Below are 20,053 nucleotides of genomic sequence, written 5' to 3' on the forward strand. Positions count from 1 at the left end.
GTTTTACTATTGGCTCTGTGTTACTTTGTATTTGCATTGTGATCATTTCTTAATGGCGATATAAATACAAATTAAATAGAACAGATAAACAAAACACACGTCACTCTCAGTATGTTTACAACTTACAAGATCCTTCTCACAGGGAGCACCAGGTTCTCCTTTTGGTCCATCAATGCCCTAAATGGTAAAAAGAAAGAGTCTGGTGTATGAGGATGTATTTTAAGATATAAATTTGTGGAATAAGAAGGGGGTGGGGATTCTCTTTATCTAAACTAACCTAACCAACCTATTAATTTTCGGTGGGAGCTTTCCCTTGCAGGGCTGAACTTTTCTTGGCTCTGATATTGTGTCAGTTACAGGCAAATGGAAGGTGAATTATTTTCCCTCTGCCTGGCAATTCCAGCTGAGCTGTGCTAGGAAACTGTAGGCAGCATGACAGCACTGTAAATGGCTATATACAATGTGCTTGTTACTCTTGTTTCTTGTAGAAAGTTCCATCTATATAAACTGCTATCAGCCACTTCTTCATAAGTGAGATCTCATATGGATGTCTATGCACCCGCAACCCATGTCTGTGAGGCCAGTCACATGGCTCCTTCCCACCCAATCACAACCTTCACTCCCAGGAAGGACTAAAAAAAATTCAGCTCTCTAATTTGACTCCAGGATTCAGGTTCCTAACACTGCAGAAAAGCAGTTCCCATCCTGCTAGCATATGAATAAAGCCTCAAATGATTAAGAGACAGTGTTATCTAAAGAGTCACCTGTACCTGCCTGAACCTGCCAAAGCATTGGCTTTGGAGGCAAGAACCATTAGATTGTCAGGTAATGGGGACCAGCCTCTCTTCCATGCTTTTGGAACTCCCCATCCCAGGGAGCTAAGTATGGCTTAATCACTGCTAGTCTTTTTTTAAGAGTAAGACACATTTATTGAAGTTGCAGGTAGGTAGCCGTGTTGGTCTGCCATAGTCAAAACAAAATAAAATAAAAAATTCCTTCCAGTAGCACCTTAGAGACCAACTAAGTTTGTTCTTGGTATGAGCTTTGTATCTGAAGAACTGTGCATGCACACGAAACTTTGACATTTATTGTTTTGACATTTATTGAAGTCTGTGTGGGTTGAATTGTGCTGCACTTTTTCACGCAATGCACAGATAAGCCGTGGAAATTGCTCCCACAAGAGGCAGTGATGGCCACTAACTCGAATGGCTTTAAAATATGAGTAGAACAACATATGGAGGATACAGCTATCAACTGCTACTAGCTAGTGTAGCTATGCTCTTCCTCCACTGTCAGAGGCAGTGTCAGGTGAAGAGATTCACAAGTGGAATCAAGTAGGACACTCAGAGAATAGGATGCTGGAGTCTTGACCTAGAAGGGCCTTTGGCCTGATAGAGCAAGGCCTATGCTTCTCTTTCTTATGCATATGCTCTTAAGCCCCTGATATTTAACACACACAAGTGAAAATTAACTCCCCCCCCCCTAGTAATTAGCATCTATGGCAACCTTGTAGTCCCAAACTATGTTGAAGACAGACATACCGGTGGACCAGACAAGCCCATTTCCCCTGTCTCTCCTCTCTCCCCCGTTATTCCAGGGTTTCCTTGGTCTCCTTTCAATCCTTTCGGACCCTACAATGAAAAGGAACAGCATGTTTTCCCCCCTCATCACTAGATAGATTCAGAGTTATGAACACACACATTCTGCACATGCCCACCCAAAGTAGCCCTCCATATGCAGTAGTCTGCGAAGTCTGAAAAGGGGTTGGCGGATTTGGCAAGGGAAAATCAGGTCAGTATTATACACATATACTGACAGACACTTTCCTTTAACAAGTTTCTATAAGCTAAAATTAATAATTTCCTAATACAGCCTGCTAGAAAACATCTGTCAGCCCAGGAAACATATGTAAACAGTAGGTGCTGAATGGAAGCACCAGAAAGCTATTTTATTAAAAGAAATGACACTCACCGCGGACAAGTGGACAACAGAGTCACTGACTGTTACTTTGAGATGTAATTGCTCAAGTAACAACTTACATCTATCACCCCAGTCCCCTAACAAATACCCTTTTCCATTATGAGTGCAGATGCCGCAATAGAAAGAATGCTGGGAACACAGAGGGTGGTATTTTACTGGAGCATAACCAATGAAATGAATGGGCCTAACTCAGTCATGTTCCTTAATTTCAATGGGTCTCCTCTGAGTAAACCTTGGTTGAACACCACCCATAAACACAAATGCAGATATTTAAACTGAAGGATAGAATTTGAGGGGAGGGAGTTGTTTTGCCAAAAGAAGTCATAGGAACTTTAAAAAAGAAAAGAAAAGAAACCTCAGACTGCTTGTTACCTATCAGATTGCACATCTTGTCCAGATACTCGCTGACTTAGTGGGATGTGCAAAAACCTGGGGTGCCAAAATAGAACAGAAAGAGGAGACAGGCTGGACACAAATCCTGCTAGTGAACAGATGCTGAGAACTGCAGCAGCTGATGCCACCCTGACTGAGGGCAAAGTGGCCATTCCAGGCTACAGCCAAAAAGGGCCTACCGATCTCTTTAAACTGTGGACCATGACTTTCTCAGGGAGCTTCCATGAGGAGGCTCTATTTAGGAATCTGGCCTTGTTTTCCAAGCAACTTTATGAATTCCTTCAGGAATCTCCCTACCGCTCAGATTATCAGAGACACTATACCAGTCACTTACTGGAAGTAGCCCCTTCCTTAATGCTTTCACATACACACCCATTTCCCAGTCTCTCTCTCTCTCTCTCTCTCTCTCTCTCTCTCTCTCTCTCTCTCTCTCTCTCTGTGTGTGTGTGTGTGTGTAATGCACCTTGTATACCAAACAACTGTATCTGTGAAAACAGTATTTAGTAACAGATATCGAAAACAGACATACTGGGAGACCAGTCAAGCCAACGTCTCCTTTCTCTCCCTTTTGTCCTATGAGTCCGGAGCTTCCTTGGTCTCCTTTTGAACCTTTAGGACCCTGTAATTTAAGGGGGGGGGGATGTAAGGTAATTGGTTTTTAATTAATAGTATTCATTATTTTTCAGTGTTACTCAGTTAGAATATTTTGCATTTTGATTGCGTTAGAAGACCTGCTTACAATCAAACACTAATTAAAAAGTGGAATGGAATTTAATAGATCACGTGGATGTGACCACTTCAAAGCATAGGAAACATCAATAAAGATTTGGGCATGCACACACTCATCATGCACACAACAATCTTAAGTATTTATTTTGAATTACAGGTAGATGTAAATTAAATTATTGACTGCATATCATGTATCATGGAGGGGTGCTTAATAAAGACTCGAATGGAAAGATGCATCATAGGATAATGGCACTGCCTTCCTTCTCTGTGCTCAGGAATGATTGGAGGGTGGAGCAGAGCTTTAGTTCTGGTTGCTTGAAGACTTTATTTGGGAAATGACCATCAGGGGTGAACCTCGTAGTGTTACAGACCAAATCGTATCAAAATTAAAACCATTGCAATACACACACACACAAACACAAAATTATTGTCTTTGTATTCCTATCACACACATACACACACACACTCAACATGCCATGCAGATAAAAAATTAATAGGTTGTCTAGGATATGGAATGGTTGGAAGAACTGCAGGATGAAAACTTTGCAGTTTGCCTGTATTTGCCTTTGAAGACTGCATGCATTCCAACCACTTTAGTAACTCTTAAACATTTAATAGGTTGTTGTTGTTCAGTCGTTCAGTCATGTCTGACTCTTCGTGACCCACTTAATAGGTAGTTTCAGCCTATTACAGAACTTTAGTCACACAATTGAATACAAATTTATTAATAATGCTCCCCGTCCCCACCTTCTCTCCATCAACTCCAGGTGGGCCAGGCAATCCAAGTTCTCCCTGGAACAAAAAAAGGGATAAATCAGAGCAATGACCGTATCATGAATCTAACCAATAAAAATCTTTTTCCCCTCCTCCAAAGTACTATATATTGCAGTACTCAATATTTTAAAGGTGCATGATTAATGTTACATATTTCAAGTGAAGTGTCAAATTTATTTAAGTTGAGACAAAGCCCTATACAGCTTGTGACCTGGTGACTTTTCAATAAACCTTCCAAATAAAGATTAAGCTAGGTCAGCCCAAGACGATCTTCAGCTAGCATGTGGGCTAGCTGATCATTCAGTTCATGCCCAATGCCACTGCCAAAACTGTTTCATCTGGAACCAATAAAATTGTGGCCTAATTTGAATCCAACACTTGTTTCTTGCTTCCTTTGCCATCTGCACATTCCACCATGGTCTCACTATGCCTGGGCCCACAAACAAGTGATTATAGACACTTGTTAAAATTCTTCTCCCTTTGCTAATCTTTGAAACTTTGAACATGTTTCCCACAACTCTGACTCCCCCAAAGTTATCCAAGGGGATATGCCATTAACAGAAGATTCACATATAAACCAAGCTCAGTGTTGCCAAGCAGGTACTGAGTACAGCACAGAACAAAATACATTTTATGTAAAAGGGAGTAAAACCCAACCTTTGGTCCTGGAGCTCCTTGGGGGCCTGGGGGCCCTTGGGGACCTGGCGGGCCCTGGAACAAAAGACAGCAAATTATCTGTTAACTGCTGTTAATACAAACATTTTGAATTAACAGAGATGAAAAACAACTGGCAACAAAATCCATGGTTAGTAGGTCATCTAGTTTCCAACTTAAGTCCATTTTCCATAATGCAGATAATTTCCCCAAGAGGCTAGGAAGGGGATGATCAGAAACAACAGAGAAAGGTGGCTCCATGACCCCCTGCTGCTTTTTCTGCCTGTCTCCAAAGGAGTCTTCAGAATTCTCTATTTTTTAAATTAGTTTTTCCTTTATTACTCACAAGTATATCTTCATATCATAACTTTACATCTTACAATTATACATATTCTTGTTTTCAGAGTATGTTCAAAATTATTATTATTGTTGATTGACAAGTATTACTGTACACTAAAAAGAAAAAAGATGTAATTTTAAAATCATAATATTCCCCATAAATGAATGACCTCCGGTCTCTTCCATTTTGTACTAATAAACTTATTGCCTATATTTGTCCATTGTCTTTTTATTTATAATATTTTCTTATCTATTGATTTTCCCTTTAAATTTGTTATCCACAGAAACTACTCAAAGGCCGTTACCGTTTTCAGACTGCAGCAATTACTCTTCAAGTGTTCCTTAAAACAATTCCAATTTGAGACAAACTGCTGCTTGGATTTATCTTTGATTCTTTCTGATAAGTGGTCTAACTCCGCATACTCTGTTAGTTTTTGTATCCAATCAGATCTGGTGGGTACATGCTTGATAATTCTGAAGACTCCTGAAGACTTCCACAGCTGCCACCACAGGAGTCTTCAGAATTCTCAACGATCAGAGCACAGCTACACTTTCTCCTGCAGATGACTAGAGCAACACCTAGCTAGGACAGAGGACAACTCCCGTTGGGAGTTCCACCATCTTAATGTAATGATGACGGGAATAGTGAGCCAAACGTAAGCACTCTTAAATCCCACTGATTTCAACAGGAGTGAAGCATGTTTTCAAAACAATGCCTAATGCAATTTTAAAGAAGCAAGCCAGAAACTATGAAACAAAGCAATTACTGTAAACACATTCATTACTTGATTGTCACTGTGTCTGACACACATCTATCATGCTGCCAATGATTCAAGCTAAGGGATTATGTCATTATTTTGTTAACAGAAATCAACGTTTGGTAGAAAATTTCTGAGGACCATGATCCAAAAATCTAAAGCAGAAAAGTCACATGCGAGGCCATTAAAAAAAAAAAAAAATCCACACAGGCATCTGGCACATTACAAATTTACCGTCAATCTGAGTTTCCCTGCAGCCTGTTATAAAACAGTTAGAATAGTTTTCAAATGTATTAAGAATTAAATATTTATGCTATTGAAATACTTTTCCAATTGAAAAGACCATCATCTAAACATTTTTTATTGTTGAGAACATTATTATATAACCCCCCCCCCCCATTTGATCTGAAAGGACAAACTGAAATTCCACCCCAATCAGTCTTCTTGCATTCTTTATGGAAGTTACAACCCGCAAAGTAACAAAGAGCTGCTTATTTCATTTGTGAGTCACTCCCACCAGATGTGCCTGAATTTGCCTACAGCTGTTTCTAGTGGTTTCTAAAAACAGTTTTGATGGTCACCACACTGAACAGCTCAGCTGCTTTTGAACTATTCCGAAACAAAATAAGATACCACTATGGGCACAAATTACGGTATTGCACTAGCCTAGCATGTACAGTATAAAGGATTCCACATTTGACTCTCACTTCCTTCCAGAGCATCCAAACATTGTTGTCTTGTCATAACATTTCTCTTTCAAGGTCCTTTGCCCTTGATTGTCCCTTGCTTTTTATGACAGATTTGGCAGTGGAGTTGTAGCAAAAAGCTCTGGCAACATGGAGAGTTTGCTATGGCTTCTGTGGACCATGCCCAAATTCCTCAAACTGGCTTGTATGTTGGACTTTGGATTCTATTTGAGTATCAATCTTGCCATCATGTCCTCCTTTGTAGGCTTTCCAAAGGTGGGAAACAGGACATTGAGCCAAATCACCCTTTGGTCTGATGTATCAGGGCTCCTCTTATGTTACTAAAATGTAGTGCCACTTCATGTTGAAGCAAATTGTATAATTATCACATTATTATCATAAAGGTTACCTTGAGAGCTTCCAAGATTCTACCATCGTAGTCTATTATTACTGTATCACCCTGTTCTCCTTTCAGGCCTGGAGGACCCTAAAAAAGAAAAGAAAGATAATTGTAAACTTTATGGGAATAGAAATAATTTTCTGCTTTTCACATGCTATTAAGAATTCACAGCAAATTCTAGTTTCATACTTAAATAGGTACTTTAATTGCTACAGTCTAGATAATAACTGTTCACTGGATGAAAGTGGAATATATCACCTATGCTGTGACAGTACCATTAAGGCCCATTGGGTACTGGAGGTCCTGCTCTTAGAGCCATCATTAGTTAAGATAACCTTGGCAGATGCTTTTGCAGTAGTAGCAACACAACTATGGAATTCCTCCGCCAGGGAAATCCTCCAAGCACACTCTCAATGTCATGAGCTATGAAAATATTTTTGTTCCTCTATGCTTTGGCACACCAATCCTATGCTTGTCTACTCAGAAGTAAATAAGAACTCAGATTCCAAAGGAGCTTATTCAAAGGAAAGCAGCAAAACAGTGCAATTCTCTATGTATATCTACTCAGTAGTAAATCCCCTTTGAGTTCAATAATGGAACCACTCAGCTAAGTGTGTCTAGGGCTGCAGTCTAAATCTTACTGTCTCTTCACACATCTTGCACCCACCTCCATCTCTGTTGGACCTTTTCTCTTAAACCCTCAGCCCCCTCCCCGGCTCCAGCCTCGCAGGTGGAGCCAAACCCCATAAATAACTGCCGCCTCCTCCTCCTGGATCAATCTCCTGCCCTCTTCTCTCTGCAACACACTCATCAGAGCGCTGCCAGTCCCTGACAATGATTCATGACATAGGTCCTGGTGCAAAATGATTTGAATGCACTCCAATATGGAAGGCAGAAATATCATAGCACATGGAACCTCCCTTTGAGGTTTTCAATGGCCTAAAAAAGTCAAAACTAGTACCCAACCCATTTTATAAGTCCACACACAAATGTCAAAGACTGAAATTCAATGAAACAAATTTCTACTTCAGAATATTTATACTGATTGTATTGTCAGCTGAGTTGGTGCCAAGGGACAAAATCCCTAGCTTTTGCATAGTTAATTTATCTTCCACAAATCTCACAGTGTATTTTTCTTTCAGCTTGAGCGTTTATTTTAGGGAGCTAAAGAAAGAAAAAAAGTAATTCATACCCTTGGCCCAATGTATCCATCTGCTCCTCTTTCACCAGGTTCACCCTGAAAATAAATGTTTGTTACTCTAAAATATTGATTCAGAGACAAGATACGTCACATATCTATGTGTCTTGAGGAGCACAGCATAAAGCAATAGCAGGCTTAGAAGACTGTCACACAATCCAGCTGCAAAACAAATCAGCCAAATCAGATACAAGATAATAAAACCGCCCTGCAGGTTTTAGCGTAACAATATGCACACCACACTGCTGCAAAACCAACTAACTTTTGAACAAGAAGTTAGCCTGGCATATAAACTTAATCGTGTCGTGATTATACTTTTGCTTTCACATATTGTATTTTGTGCTTGCATTGTTTACACTGTCAAATATTTCTTTTTGTAATCTCTGTAGTTTATGAAAGATTAACATGGCAAGTAGCAAAAAGACAGAAAGACACTCTAGCACGTCAAATCTTTATAAATTAAGATAGTTGCCATATTTAGGTATGTTTAGCTACGTTCTTCAGTTTTCTAGCATAAAAAGAGCTATAACCTAATAAAGAGGGAGGTAAGTTTGATGCAGACTTCATGAAATACAGATCAACTCTAAAGATTAGCAACTTGGTTCAATGGACATAGTAAAAACAAATGTTTCCTTTTCTCTACTTCAAGATGAAGACTCGTTAAAAATTACATAATCAGTTCTAAAATGTCTTATCTTGGAATGAACAAAGAGGCAATTAAAAGAGCAATCGTGGTGGTTTTCTCCCCATCTTCCTAACTGATCGAACAGAGAAGCATACCAATGAATGTTGCACTGGTTCAAGCCATCCCTTTTTGGTCCTCTCTGCCGGCTTGCTCCACTTCCTCCTTCAGTGGAGAAAAGCTAGTAAGTTCAGCTGGGTCATATGTCAGGAGCATCTAGCTCAATGCAGCTGGCCAGTTTACTGTTTTATCATTTTATATTATACCTATCCTCTTTCCTGGAAGACTGAAAAAGTAGGAGGCTTAAATGAGATCTGCTGTTCCTAGAGTAATGCAGTTCTGTGTGCATCATGGCAGGTTTTTAAAAATGCAAATTGTAATTGCTTGGTGGGCAGGATAATTACCAGAGGCAATATGGAGAGGGAATTGAATTCTGCTGTGGTCCAGGGAAAACAATCCCCTTCTGTATCTGGCATTTTATTTCAAAGGAGCTCAGTTGGTTAGAGCCTGGTGCTGATAATGCCAAGGTTGCAAGTGTGATTCCTGTATGGGACTGTTGCATATTCCTGCACTGCATGGGGCTGGACTAGATGATCCTCAGGGTCCCTTCCAACTCTACAATTCTAGGATTCTATGAATCAAATAGGGATTTTCAGAGGAGATTTCCTCAGCCCCTCAGCAGAGGAAGAAAGGGTTAGATTCTTTCTCCACATTAGCTCTGACATTACTAATTATCAACAACCCCCCTGAAGCAATTTGCATTGCAAAAAACATGCAGGTTAAATGCAAACACACTTTTAACTCAAGTCCTGACTGGGCGTCCCTCTTAAATGGAGATTATGATTTTTTTATAGTTCATCTATAGGTCTTCATTTTGCTTTGAGCCTGACATTCAGAATAGAATAGGGATCACCACCCCTTTCGGGTTTGTGGATACAGTTGCAAACTGAAGAAATTTAAATTCTTTTTCTCCAAGCCTATTTTTGGGGGGTGGGCAGTGTAAGCAAGAGCACCCCGGCTGCAATCTCCAGAAAGATCCTCCCCACAAAAATCCCTCAATGTTGGACACTGCATTGGTGACCCATGGAATAGAAAATCTTCAGGTAGCCTAATAAAGAAACCTGCAGCTCATATGATGCAATGCCCTAGAAGAGGCTGATTACAGATACTTTTTTGCTGTTTTTTTGTTTTTTGAAAAGGAACTCCCAACTGTTGAAAATATTTCAGTTCTCTATTTTCCTTGGGCTAATGTCATGCTGGTCATGCGAAACAAAGATACTTATGCTATTTTACATTCCATCCTGATTTCATGGTACAGTATTTCCAAACTAACCTATTTGCTTTTCTTGATAACAAATTATCAAATGAAAAAACCTTGAGCAACTTGTGCTTATTATGTCAAACTTTTTATTATTATTTTATTGCTCATTATACAATGATCTAAGAGTGATATATCTTATGAAGCTGTTAGAGCCTTTTATTGAGTTTTTGGTTTCTGTTGAAGTTTTCTTCCTGTTACCAGAGCAAATAAACATGCCATCTATGAAATAATATCATTTGCTGTAGGGACTTATAAAATTTGTACACTCCGTTGTCATTTCCTGTACTGGTAATCAAATTATTGAATTACTATGCATGTCTTTATGTTAGAATGATTCTACATTTTATTTCATAAAAAATTAATGCAGTATTGTTTGTTATCCTATATTAGCAGAGAAAATGAACGTTCTATCTTAACTTGCCTTCATTTGGCAGTTTGTGTTACAATTTAATAGTGCCTGTTGTGGAGGACAGAGCTCCATAAGTGCAGGATAAAACATTCAAAGAGGTTTGTGGTCACTAGATATGGGAAGTTGGATGTGCAGCACTAGTAGCCCTGCTAGCACACTAGCAATTTCTGATAGCCATGTGCCAATACCAGCCAAAGCTCATTCCATCGCCATCCTCCCATGTGGAAATCCAAGTGCATACAGCTCTTTAAACCACACTAGCTGCCCTGCTTTTCAGCATTTGCCATCACATAGACAGAAGGGCTCAAGCTGTCTCACCAATTCAACATGAAACAGAATTTCATGTGAACCTGGACCTCACCATTTCACAGTAAGCATGCAGATACCCTGCTCTGCACCATTCATGTCTTCTGCGTGTTCCAAAAAGTAAAACATACACCGAGAATCATATGGAGAGGAAGAGGCTTGGGAGGGGAAGGAGTTACATAAGAAAAGAAGCAATTGGGGAGCAGATTAAGCAGGACCCTCTCAACACCTCTCTGATCCAAAATTTTCCTGAAAGAAAAATGACCACCTGTGTTTTGCTGTAGACATTTGATTACCATGTTTCATTTTGCTCTCTGTTACCAAGCAGGGTTAATACTAGTCTTGGGCTATGATCCAAGGGAAGTCTTCTACATGTGGAATTTTTCAGCTACAAAAGTTTCCTTCAAACGTCTGATAAACTGCTCCTGAATGTTGGAGAGCATGGCAGTGAAACATCCCATTAGATGTGAGAGGATGCTGCTGTAAATGCAAGTTGCAATTTCATTGCGAATGAAGCATTTTGCATGTGTGCTTGGGCCACTCTGTTCATATCCAGACCTTACTACCCTTCCCATTTGGTACTTACCTTTGGCCCTGGTAGACCATTTATGCCATTCACTCCTATTGGGCCAACACTTCCTGGTTCTCCCTGTAATGTTTGAATGAGGTGCAATGGAAAACTCTCAGTTTCTAAGCAGGCCAGGTGCTAGTCTCACTATCCTTTCCAATGTGATACTTACCTTTGGCCCTGGAAGGCCATCTATGCCTTTCTCTCCTGTTGGGCCAACACTTCCTGGGTCTCCCTGTAATGTTTGAAAGAGGTGCAACGGAAAATTCTCAGTTTCTAAGCAGGCCAGGTGCTAGTCTTACTATTCTTTCCCATGCACCACTTACCTTTGGCCCTGGTAGACCATCTATGCCTTTGTCTCCTGTCGGGCCAGGGCTTCCGGGTTCTCCCTGAAATGTTTGAAAGAGGTGCAATGGAAAACTTCCAGGGCTGGATCCAGATTCTGCTAGCAGAAGCCCGCACAAGGCATTCTACTAGCACAATTTCCCTCCCTCTCCTCCCCCTGTGCCCTGCCATTGGCTGGAGTGGGTGGGAGAACCCACCGGTCAGTGTAGGGGGTAGGAGAGGGGAGATTGTTTTGTTAACCAAGCAGAAATGCTTGCATTAATATGAGTGATGCCCTAACCTCACTATCCTTTTCCATATGCTGCTTACCTTTGGCCCTGGTAGCCCATCAATGCATTTGTCTCCTACTGAGCCATTGATTCCTGGTTCTCCCTGCAATATTTGAAAGAGGTGCAATGGAAAACACAGATTCTAATCAGGGCATGCGCTAATCTTACTATCCTTTCCCATGTGTTGCTTACCTTTGGCCCTGGTAGACCATCTATGCCTTTCTCTCCTATTGGACCAGGGCTTCCTGGTTCACCCTGCAATGTTTGAAAGAGGTGAAATGGGAAAGTCTCAATTTTTAAGCAGGGCAATAAGACCAGTACAAGCAGCTGGACATCTGGGAGGCTGGGTAAGAAGACTTGCCACCACTGCCCTCCTCAGCATTGCCCTCTGTTTCTGTCAGCCTCCTCTGGAGGACAGATGAGGAAGCCAGATGTGAACCATCTAGTTAAAAAACCATTCTTCTGCTGTACTGTCTGTTAACTTTCATTTTGCTCTGTACTTAGGTGTTAGGTCTAGATTATTTTTTCTGTAATACTGAATACAGTATATTCTACGTTTGTTGCTGAATCGTTGTTGTGTTTACAAAACTGGTTTCTCAACAATCAATGTTTTGCTGTTTAATAGGAAAAAGGGAATTTGTTGTAAGCTGCTTTAGGAACAGCTCACTGTGCAAAGGTGCCATATACATAAACTTAAATGAACTAAACAATCTTACAATCTTTCCTGTGCTCTGCTTACCTTCGGCCCTGCTAGACCATCTAAGCCTTTCTCTCCCACTGGGCCAATGCTTCCGGGTTCTCCCTATAATGTTCGAAAGAGATGCAGTGGAAAACTCTCAGTTGGTAAGCAGAGCGTATGCTAATCTTAGCATTCTTCTCCATGTGCTGCTTACCTTAGGCCCTGGTAGCCCATCTATGCCTCTCTCTCCCACTGAGCCAGCGCTTCCTCGTTTTCCCTGTGTTGTTTAAGGAAGGGCAATGGTATTCTCAGTTTCTGAGCAGGTATCATCAAGTCTTAGTATATTTTCTGATGTGCTGCTTACCCTTGCTCCTGGTTGCCCTTTTATACCTTTTTCCCCAGTCTGACCAATGCTTCCTTGATTTCCCTGTAGTGTTTGAAAGAGGTGCAATGGAAGACTTTAAGTTTTTAAGCAGGGCATGTGCTAAATCTTAGCAGTCATTCCCATGCACTGCTTACCTTTGGCCCTGGTAGCCCATCCATGCCTCTCTCCCCTGTTGGGCCAATGCTTCCCCGATTTCCCTGTAAATTTTGAAAGAGGTAGAATGGAAAACTCTTGGTTTCTTAGCAGGCTATGTGTTTAGGATCTTGTTATCCTTTCCCATGTAATACCCACCTTTGGCCCTGGTAGACCACTCATGCCTCTTTTCCCCACAGGGCCAATGTTTCCTGGTTCCCCCTGTATCATTTGAAAGAAGTGCAATAGGAAACTCTAAGTTTCTAAGCATGGATTGTGCTAATTTTAGCATTCTTTCCCATGCACTGCTTACCTTTGCCCCTGGTAGACCATCTATGCCTCTCTCCCCTACTGGGCCAGGACTTCCTGGTTCTCCCTATAAAGTTTTTTAAAAGGTGCAATGGAAAACTCTGTTTCTTAACAAGACATGTGCTAGTATTTTATCAACACTCCCATGTGCTCCTTACCATTGCCCCTGGTAGACCATCTATACCTCTCTCCCCTACTGGGCCAGGGCTTCCTGATTCTCCCTGTAGTGTTTAAAAGAGGTGCAATGGAAAACTCTCAGTTGTTCACCAAGGCAAGCAGTAGTTTTTTTTATTCTTTCCCATGCACTGCTTACCTTTGGCCCTGGTAGACCATCTATGCCTCTCTCCCCTACTGGGCCAACACTTCCTGGTTCTCCCTGGAGTGTTTATAAGAGGTGCAATGGAAAAATTTCAGTTTCTGAACAAGACACGTGCTAGTCTTTTATCCATTCCCATGTGTTCCTTACCTTTGGCCCTGGTAGACCATCTATACCTCTCTCCCCTACTGGGCCAACACTTCCTGGTTCTCCCTGTAGTGTTTAAAAAAGGTGCAATGGAAAACTCTGTTTCTCACCAAGGCAAGCACTAACTTTTTTATTCTTTCCCATGCACTGCTTACCTTTGGCCCTGGTAGACCATCTATGCCTCTCTCCCCTACTGGGCCAGGGCTTCCTGATTCTCCCTATAGTGTTTAAAGGAGGTGCAATGGAAAACTCTCAGTTGTTCACCAAGGCAAGCAGTAGCTTTTTTTATTCTTTCCCATGCACTGCTTACCTTTGGCCCTGGTAGACCATCTATGCCTCTCTCCCCTACTGGGCCAACACTTCCTGGTTCTCCCTGGAGTGTTTATAAGAGGTGCAATGGAAAAATTTCAGTTTCTGAACAAGACACGTGCTAATCTTTTATCCATTCCCATGTGTTCCTTACCTTTGGCCCTGGTAGACCATCTATTCCTTTGTCTCCCATTGGGCCAACGCTTCCTTGTTTTCCCTGTAGCATTCAAAAGAAGTGCAAAGAACACACTCATTTTCTAAGAAGGGTGTTCATCAGGTTTTTTTTTGTACCATTCAAGAAGATGCTTACCTTTGGCCCTGGTAGACCATCTATGCCTTTCTCTCCCATTGGGCCAACACTTCCTGGTTCTCCCTGTAATGTTTGAAAGAGGTGCAGTGGAAAACTCTCTGTTTTTAAGCAGGCCGGGTGCTAGTCTTACTATTATTTCACATGCACCACTTACCTTTGGCCCTGGTAGACCATCTATGCCTTTGTCTCCCATTGGGCCAGGGCTTCCAGGTTCTCCCTGTAGTGTTTAAAAAAGGTGGAGTGGAAAACTCTTAGTTTTTGAGCAAGGCAAGTGCCAGTCTTTTTATGCTTTCCCATGCGCTGCTTACCTTTGGCCCTGGTTTACCATCTATGCCTTTGTCTCCCATTGGGCCAACGCTTCCTTGTTTTCCCTGTAGCGTTCAAAAGAAGTACAAAGAACACTCTCATTTTCTAAGATGGATGTTCATCAGTTTTACTGTACCATTCAAGAAGATGCTTACCTTTGGCCCTGGTAGTCCTTCATTGCCCTTCTCGCCTATGGGCCCAATACTTCCTTGTTCTCCCTGAGATTAATACAAATTAAGGTGAACATTACAATCTTGCTTTCATCCCAAAGTCCAAATATTGAGCATCCTTCAAAAAGAATTCAGGCTCTAAATGACAGTCTTTAAACATGGTACAGCTGTTCTGCTGGCTATCCAAGCTATTCTTTAAGAATGGTTGAGCCCCATAGGACCACAGTGAAAGGGAAAAACAATCTTTAATTTCTGATTCAGTTTGCTCTATGTAGTGTAGAATATGATCTTGCTTTATGACTCTCAATCACCAAATATGTTTAGGATTGAAATTTAACACGATCAGCCTGTATGCCAATACTGCATTGATTCTACTTTGTTACCCATAATATATATGATGGTGGGGGGAGCTATAAAAAAGGAAGTTTACCTTTGGCCCTTGAATCCCTGGTTCTCCTGGGATTCCAGCATCACCCTGATGAAATAGAACACACATAGGTGACACTGAAATACAAAAGTGCATTAAGTTTCCCAGGGTCAATGCTGGCAGAAGCTCAACAGTTCACACTGTAAGCCTAACCAGAAAAGCAACTGCCAAATATTTTTGATCCAGAAGTTGGGACTTAATTTCTAACACCTAATTTCTAACTGTTCAGAAGAGAAAGAGAGAAAGAGAGAAAGAGATTTCATTTACTGTATTAGCTCAGAGTAGCCTTATTTGCAGTGTGGATAAATCATGAAGACATCGCTCATTATCTGTGGAACACACTGAAATTTAATCTTTAAATGTGTTTCCTAAAAATACTGTAGCCATATGTTGTGTGCAGTTCTGAACAGCATGCATTAATAATAAAGTGTTTTCCAACTTGGCCACAGCTACTTGGTGGCCCTTCTAAGGTCCATTATATGGAAAAGGATCTTTCGCTAATACAGTCCAAAATAAATACACGTATATCCTGCCCCTGACTCAGCTGCCTTGGAGAAATGGTATACAGATATTTGCTTCTTAAAAGTCCAATCCAGATATTAGCAAACAACTCCATATGGATAGTTTCTAGTTGTGATTGCTTCTTGCGGCAAGAATGGCAGACTGTTGCACCTTGAATACTGTTATGGCAAAAGCTTTCATGTATTGGATCAGCTTCAGGGATACAACAGCATAGAGTGAATAATGTTTGATCTATCATATCTATGGATGGGTGAGCACCATGTGATTAGTCCTGCTTACAATGCAATACTGTAGTTACACAACTCCCCTGTAGTTTGGGATGTTGGTGGATGCTACTGAAATCTCGAGAGCTTTGCTCCTCCCTTGCTCATTCTGTGGCTGCTCTGGGCAAGAAACAAACCACAGTCTGCTCTGGATCAAAGGATTGCTTTCTGCTATTGTATTGCTTTTTTGTTTTTTGTTTTAAAAAAGATTATTTTAAATGTGTTTTGTAGTTTTAAATGCCATGTTATTTTATTTTCAACTAGGAGATACTTTGTGACTCTGTTGTGATAACTGAATTGTGAGGTGGAAATAGATAGATAGATAGATAGATAGATAGATAGTAGGGGCAGGGTTGGGAACATTATGTAGATAGCATTTGAAAGAAAGAAACATAAATACTGTAACTTACTTTTCCTCCTGGAATACCAGGCTCACCCTTCAAAACAAATAAATGAAGCACGTTATATTTGACATACAAATATCAGGAATGAAAACATTGTTTGTTTTCAATGTCTAGGAAATAGTTACAAATAAAATTGTACCGTTGTTGTTTTTAAAGCTCATCTAAGCTCATTAAAAATGCTGTTTGTTTTTTTTAAAGCTCATCTAAGCTCATTAAAAATGCTGCTGGGTTGTCAATCTTTTTGGGGCCCAAAGGTCCATTTGCCATTAGAGGAAGTGTCATGGGCACCTCTATAAAACGGCTGTTGGGTGTAACCAGTCACAAAACTTAAAATAGGCCATCCAACAAAGCTGAATGTTGGAAGATTCAGAAAAAGGAAACACTTTTTTCAGAAAAAGGAAACACAGAAGTCCTTGTGCTGACAGGACTCTCTAGCTGAATCCTGCCCACTATAATTATTACCCTTTTCTCACCAGCAGGTCTCAGGGTGGATTTCAGAATTTTTTTATTCGGTAAGAAAAAAACAGTCAAAACAAATTACAGTTGCAAGAATAGGGTGGGTCCTCAAAACACGATGGGAATAATTCAGCTTAGTGCTAAGGAGATTGCTGTCAGCAAGAGCATTTCTGCTTGCCTGCTATAACAATCTCCCTCTCTTCTGCCCACACACTGTTCTGGGGGGTTCTTTCAACTAATCCTAGCCTACTGGTGGTGGGGTGGGGGACAGCGGGGGCACACAGTGGAAAGAGAGCTTCTGAGAATGTACCACAAACCACCCACATATCTTTAACAGCCATGTGGGAAACATTCCTCTTCTTCCAGGCCTTTGCCTAATTAAACAACCTATTGCCTTTTAAAATCTCTCTGTGTGGAGGTGTTGTTTTATTTGTTATTATGTTATGTATTTTTGTGTTTATACTGTAAACTGTGCTGTGATCTTTGAATGAAGAGTGGTATATAAATTTAATAAATAAAAATAATAATAATTAAAATTTTCACTCATGGCCTGTGATCTTTTATGTCAAGATGCTGTAAATATAGTACCCTTGAAAGGCTTGTGAAAGGGCAGTGGGTCATCCATGCAGTAGCACGCACAGGATACAGAAGTGGAAATGGGTATTTCTCCTATGACGAAATACACTTGGGAGTTAAGTTTGCTAGCATGGTATCTTATTACAAATGTTCTGACACTTAAAAAGAGGTCAGCAAGTCTTTTGATAAGTCTAGGTTTTGGCACTTGTAGTTCTCATGCGCCACAGTCAGTGCATGTGGCAATGAAAAAAAAATACAATATCGATGTTAAGAAAAAACCTAAATAGGTCCTGACAAAAGAGCATATGCGAAATGTTTGTAGGACAACAAAAGATGGAAGAGAATGAAAAAGTGCTTTGGGAAAGAGGCTCACCTTATTTTTTCTGATGGTGCAGTACAGAAAGCTGACTTGTAAAAACAGACGAAACTCTGACTGTTTCAAAGCCCTAGACAGTTAAGCCTGACAGTTGTTCTAAACTCAACTTGACACAGATGGTAGTCATGTATTTAGGGGTAGTGAGTAGATGGCCAAAGCATAGTAAAGGAAAGGAGCTGTATAAAACTATTGTAGAGCAGGAGGAGGAAGAGGAGGAGGTTACACACATCTGAGGTAGGCTAGGCAAGCTTCTCATGCTTAATATGTGAAATCAATTCATTAGGATATGTTTTAATACCATAGATTGCATACTAACCATGATACCAGCTTCTCCAGGTTGTCCTTTCTCACCCTAAAGAAACACAAATCTAAGTTATTTAAATAAAGAGACAATGAATGCATTTCTAAAATTACTTTTCCAAAACCCTCCCCTTCCACCTAAAAAGCACAACAGTGAAGAAGAAAAGCTTAAGGAGATTGCGTTATTTCAGTTATTTCATTGGCTTAGGGAACGTAGAAATGTTGCCATGTCTTGATGATCTAGATTAGTGTTATTAACAAAGTGAAAATACATACAGGTATGCTTTGGATCTATTTATCGTGGATTTACATTGAACACATAAACTGTATCTCATCTCAGTTATCATTGCTTGGTAGATAATGACTGTTAATTCTCCTAATTCAACAGCAGGGGATTTAGTGATTAATTTAATGACTAAGGACTGAGTATGAACGGCTAGTTAATAAAAGGCTACTGTGAAGATCATTTTTATGACACAACTACCACTTGCCCTACAGAACAATCCCATGGGCACTGCCAAAAAAGATTGCTGCTGTAGCAGCAAGGGAAACTCAAATGTTGATTAACCCTGAAGCCTGCCATATTGCTAGAATCTACAAGCAGAATTGTCAAAATATTAGCTGCTCATTGCAAAATGCAAGATACCCATTCCAAGGCAAGCCACCACCACAAAGCTTTGTTGACTAGATTATTGTCCCTGTTCAACGCAAACAGTTGGAAGATGCGTTCTGCCTCTGGTTTCAAGATATTGAAGAGTGATTTCCCTTCGCTCTTACTCTTTGCTCCAAAAATTCCTATATCCTCCCCCTAGCACCGTGATACACCTGAGTTCTAGGCTCAGAAACTTAAAATAGTTGAAATGCATTCATTAGCAGGATATCCCCGCAAAACATGCATTTTAGTTTTCAACAGTTATCTTAGCTAATAACTACGCCTTACAGGAAGGCCTGGGGGTCCCCTTGGGCCATCTTTTCCTGTGTCTCCAGGGGGCCCTCTTGCACCCGGCTGTCCAGGAGGACCTGGCGGACCAGCAGCACCATCATTACCTTGATCCCCCTATAAGAAGTTTAGACAAAACATTGCAATGTGAAAAAATAAAAACAAAGTCCTTTTGGATGGACTGTGGCTGCAAACTCACTGCATAGCAAAATGAGAGAAGGAAAGAAAGAAAACAGGACACATGGTCAGGGAATCAGTATGTTTGAGTTTAAAGATGAAACCTTGAGCCTGCAAACGGACTGACCTTTCTATGGTACGTAAACTTACTGAAAGAGAAGAAATTTATGCCTAAGGTTTCTTGGTGTTTGTTTTACTCTTCCAAAACAATTCATCTAATCACAAATATTGGTAATTAGTATTTCTAACTCATCCGTGTCCAATTTGTGCGCCTGCATGGTACAGAATGGCGTATTCTGTTTCTGCTTGCAAACACTGGACTCCGATACTGTCTAGTTCTGAGAAATGATTAGTGAAAGGTCCTTTCTCTTCCAATGAGAAACAGGTAAAGCAAGTAAAGAATGAACCCCAGTTCCTTAAATACCACAGTACTATCGCGAGAAAGTAAAAGAGAAAACTACACCCAGATTATGCTTGTAAGAAAACAAGATTCTTTATCTGAGTATACTTATAGTAAAGCAAATCTTTAAAATATCCAAAAATGCTAAGCCTCAAAATTAGCATTCCAGTTTACAGTGGTACCTCTGGTTACAAACTTAATTCGTTCCGGAGGTCCATTCTTAACCTGAAACCGTTCTTAACCTGAGGTACCACTTTAGCTAATGGGGCCTCCTGCTGCCGCCGAGTGATTTCTGTTCTCATCCTGAGGTAAAGTTATTAACCCGAGGTACTACTTCC

At 40.6% G+C, this 20,053-nt stretch overlaps 1 protein-coding gene across 34 annotated transcripts in view; it reads right to left on the reverse strand.

The window, feature by feature from the left end:
• The window catches only part of LOC117041415 (collagen alpha-1(XXIII) chain-like), a 303,092-nt gene that overhangs the window by 14,292 nt on the left and 268,747 nt on the right, over positions 1–20,053 (reverse strand). For 4 of the 34 annotated variants that reach the window (XM_033140184.1, XM_033140185.1, XM_033140198.1 and 1 more), the window contains 33 exons: positions 19,139–19,255; positions 18,215–18,250; positions 16,497–16,523; positions 15,305–15,349; positions 14,860–14,922; positions 14,707–14,769; positions 14,553–14,615; positions 14,399–14,461; positions 14,243–14,305; positions 14,090–14,152; positions 13,935–13,997; positions 13,783–13,845; positions 13,630–13,692; positions 13,475–13,537; positions 13,321–13,383; positions 13,167–13,229; positions 13,010–13,072; positions 12,855–12,917; positions 12,705–12,767; positions 12,551–12,613; positions 12,004–12,066; positions 11,852–11,914; positions 11,524–11,586; positions 11,370–11,432; positions 11,216–11,278; positions 7,906–7,950; positions 6,723–6,800; positions 5,862–5,885; positions 4,534–4,587; positions 3,850–3,894; positions 2,903–2,992; positions 1,542–1,631; positions 127–177 (listed from right to left, as the gene is read on the reverse strand). In XM_033140184.1, the coding sequence (XP_032996075.1) occupies positions 127–177; positions 1,542–1,631; positions 2,903–2,992; positions 3,850–3,894; positions 4,534–4,587; positions 5,862–5,885; positions 6,723–6,800; positions 7,906–7,950; positions 11,216–11,278; positions 11,370–11,432; positions 11,524–11,586; positions 11,852–11,914; positions 12,004–12,066; positions 12,551–12,613; positions 12,705–12,767; positions 12,855–12,917; positions 13,010–13,072; positions 13,167–13,229; positions 13,321–13,383; positions 13,475–13,537; positions 13,630–13,692; positions 13,783–13,845; positions 13,935–13,997; positions 14,090–14,152; positions 14,243–14,305; positions 14,399–14,461; positions 14,553–14,615; positions 14,707–14,769; positions 14,860–14,922; positions 15,305–15,349; positions 16,497–16,523; positions 18,215–18,250; positions 19,139–19,255 (2,025 nt within the window). The remainder of the gene's footprint in view (positions 1–126; positions 178–1,541; positions 1,632–2,902; positions 2,993–3,849; positions 3,895–4,533; positions 4,588–5,861; positions 5,886–6,722; positions 6,801–7,905; positions 7,951–11,215; positions 11,279–11,369; positions 11,433–11,523; positions 11,587–11,851; positions 11,915–12,003; positions 12,067–12,550; positions 12,614–12,704; positions 12,768–12,854; positions 12,918–13,009; positions 13,073–13,166; positions 13,230–13,320; positions 13,384–13,474; positions 13,538–13,629; positions 13,693–13,782; positions 13,846–13,934; positions 13,998–14,089; positions 14,153–14,242; positions 14,306–14,398; positions 14,462–14,552; positions 14,616–14,706; positions 14,770–14,859; positions 14,923–15,304; positions 15,350–16,496; positions 16,524–18,214; positions 18,251–19,138; positions 19,256–20,053) is intronic. The other 30 variants (XM_033140209.1, XM_033140214.1, XM_033140220.1 and 27 more) reach the window with 29 other exon arrangements.

This window comes from Lacerta agilis, chromosome 2, assembly GCF_009819535.1.
Source record: "Lacerta agilis isolate rLacAgi1 chromosome 2, rLacAgi1.pri, whole genome shotgun sequence".
NCBI lineage: Eukaryota > Metazoa > Chordata > Lepidosauria > Squamata > Lacertidae > Lacerta > Lacerta agilis.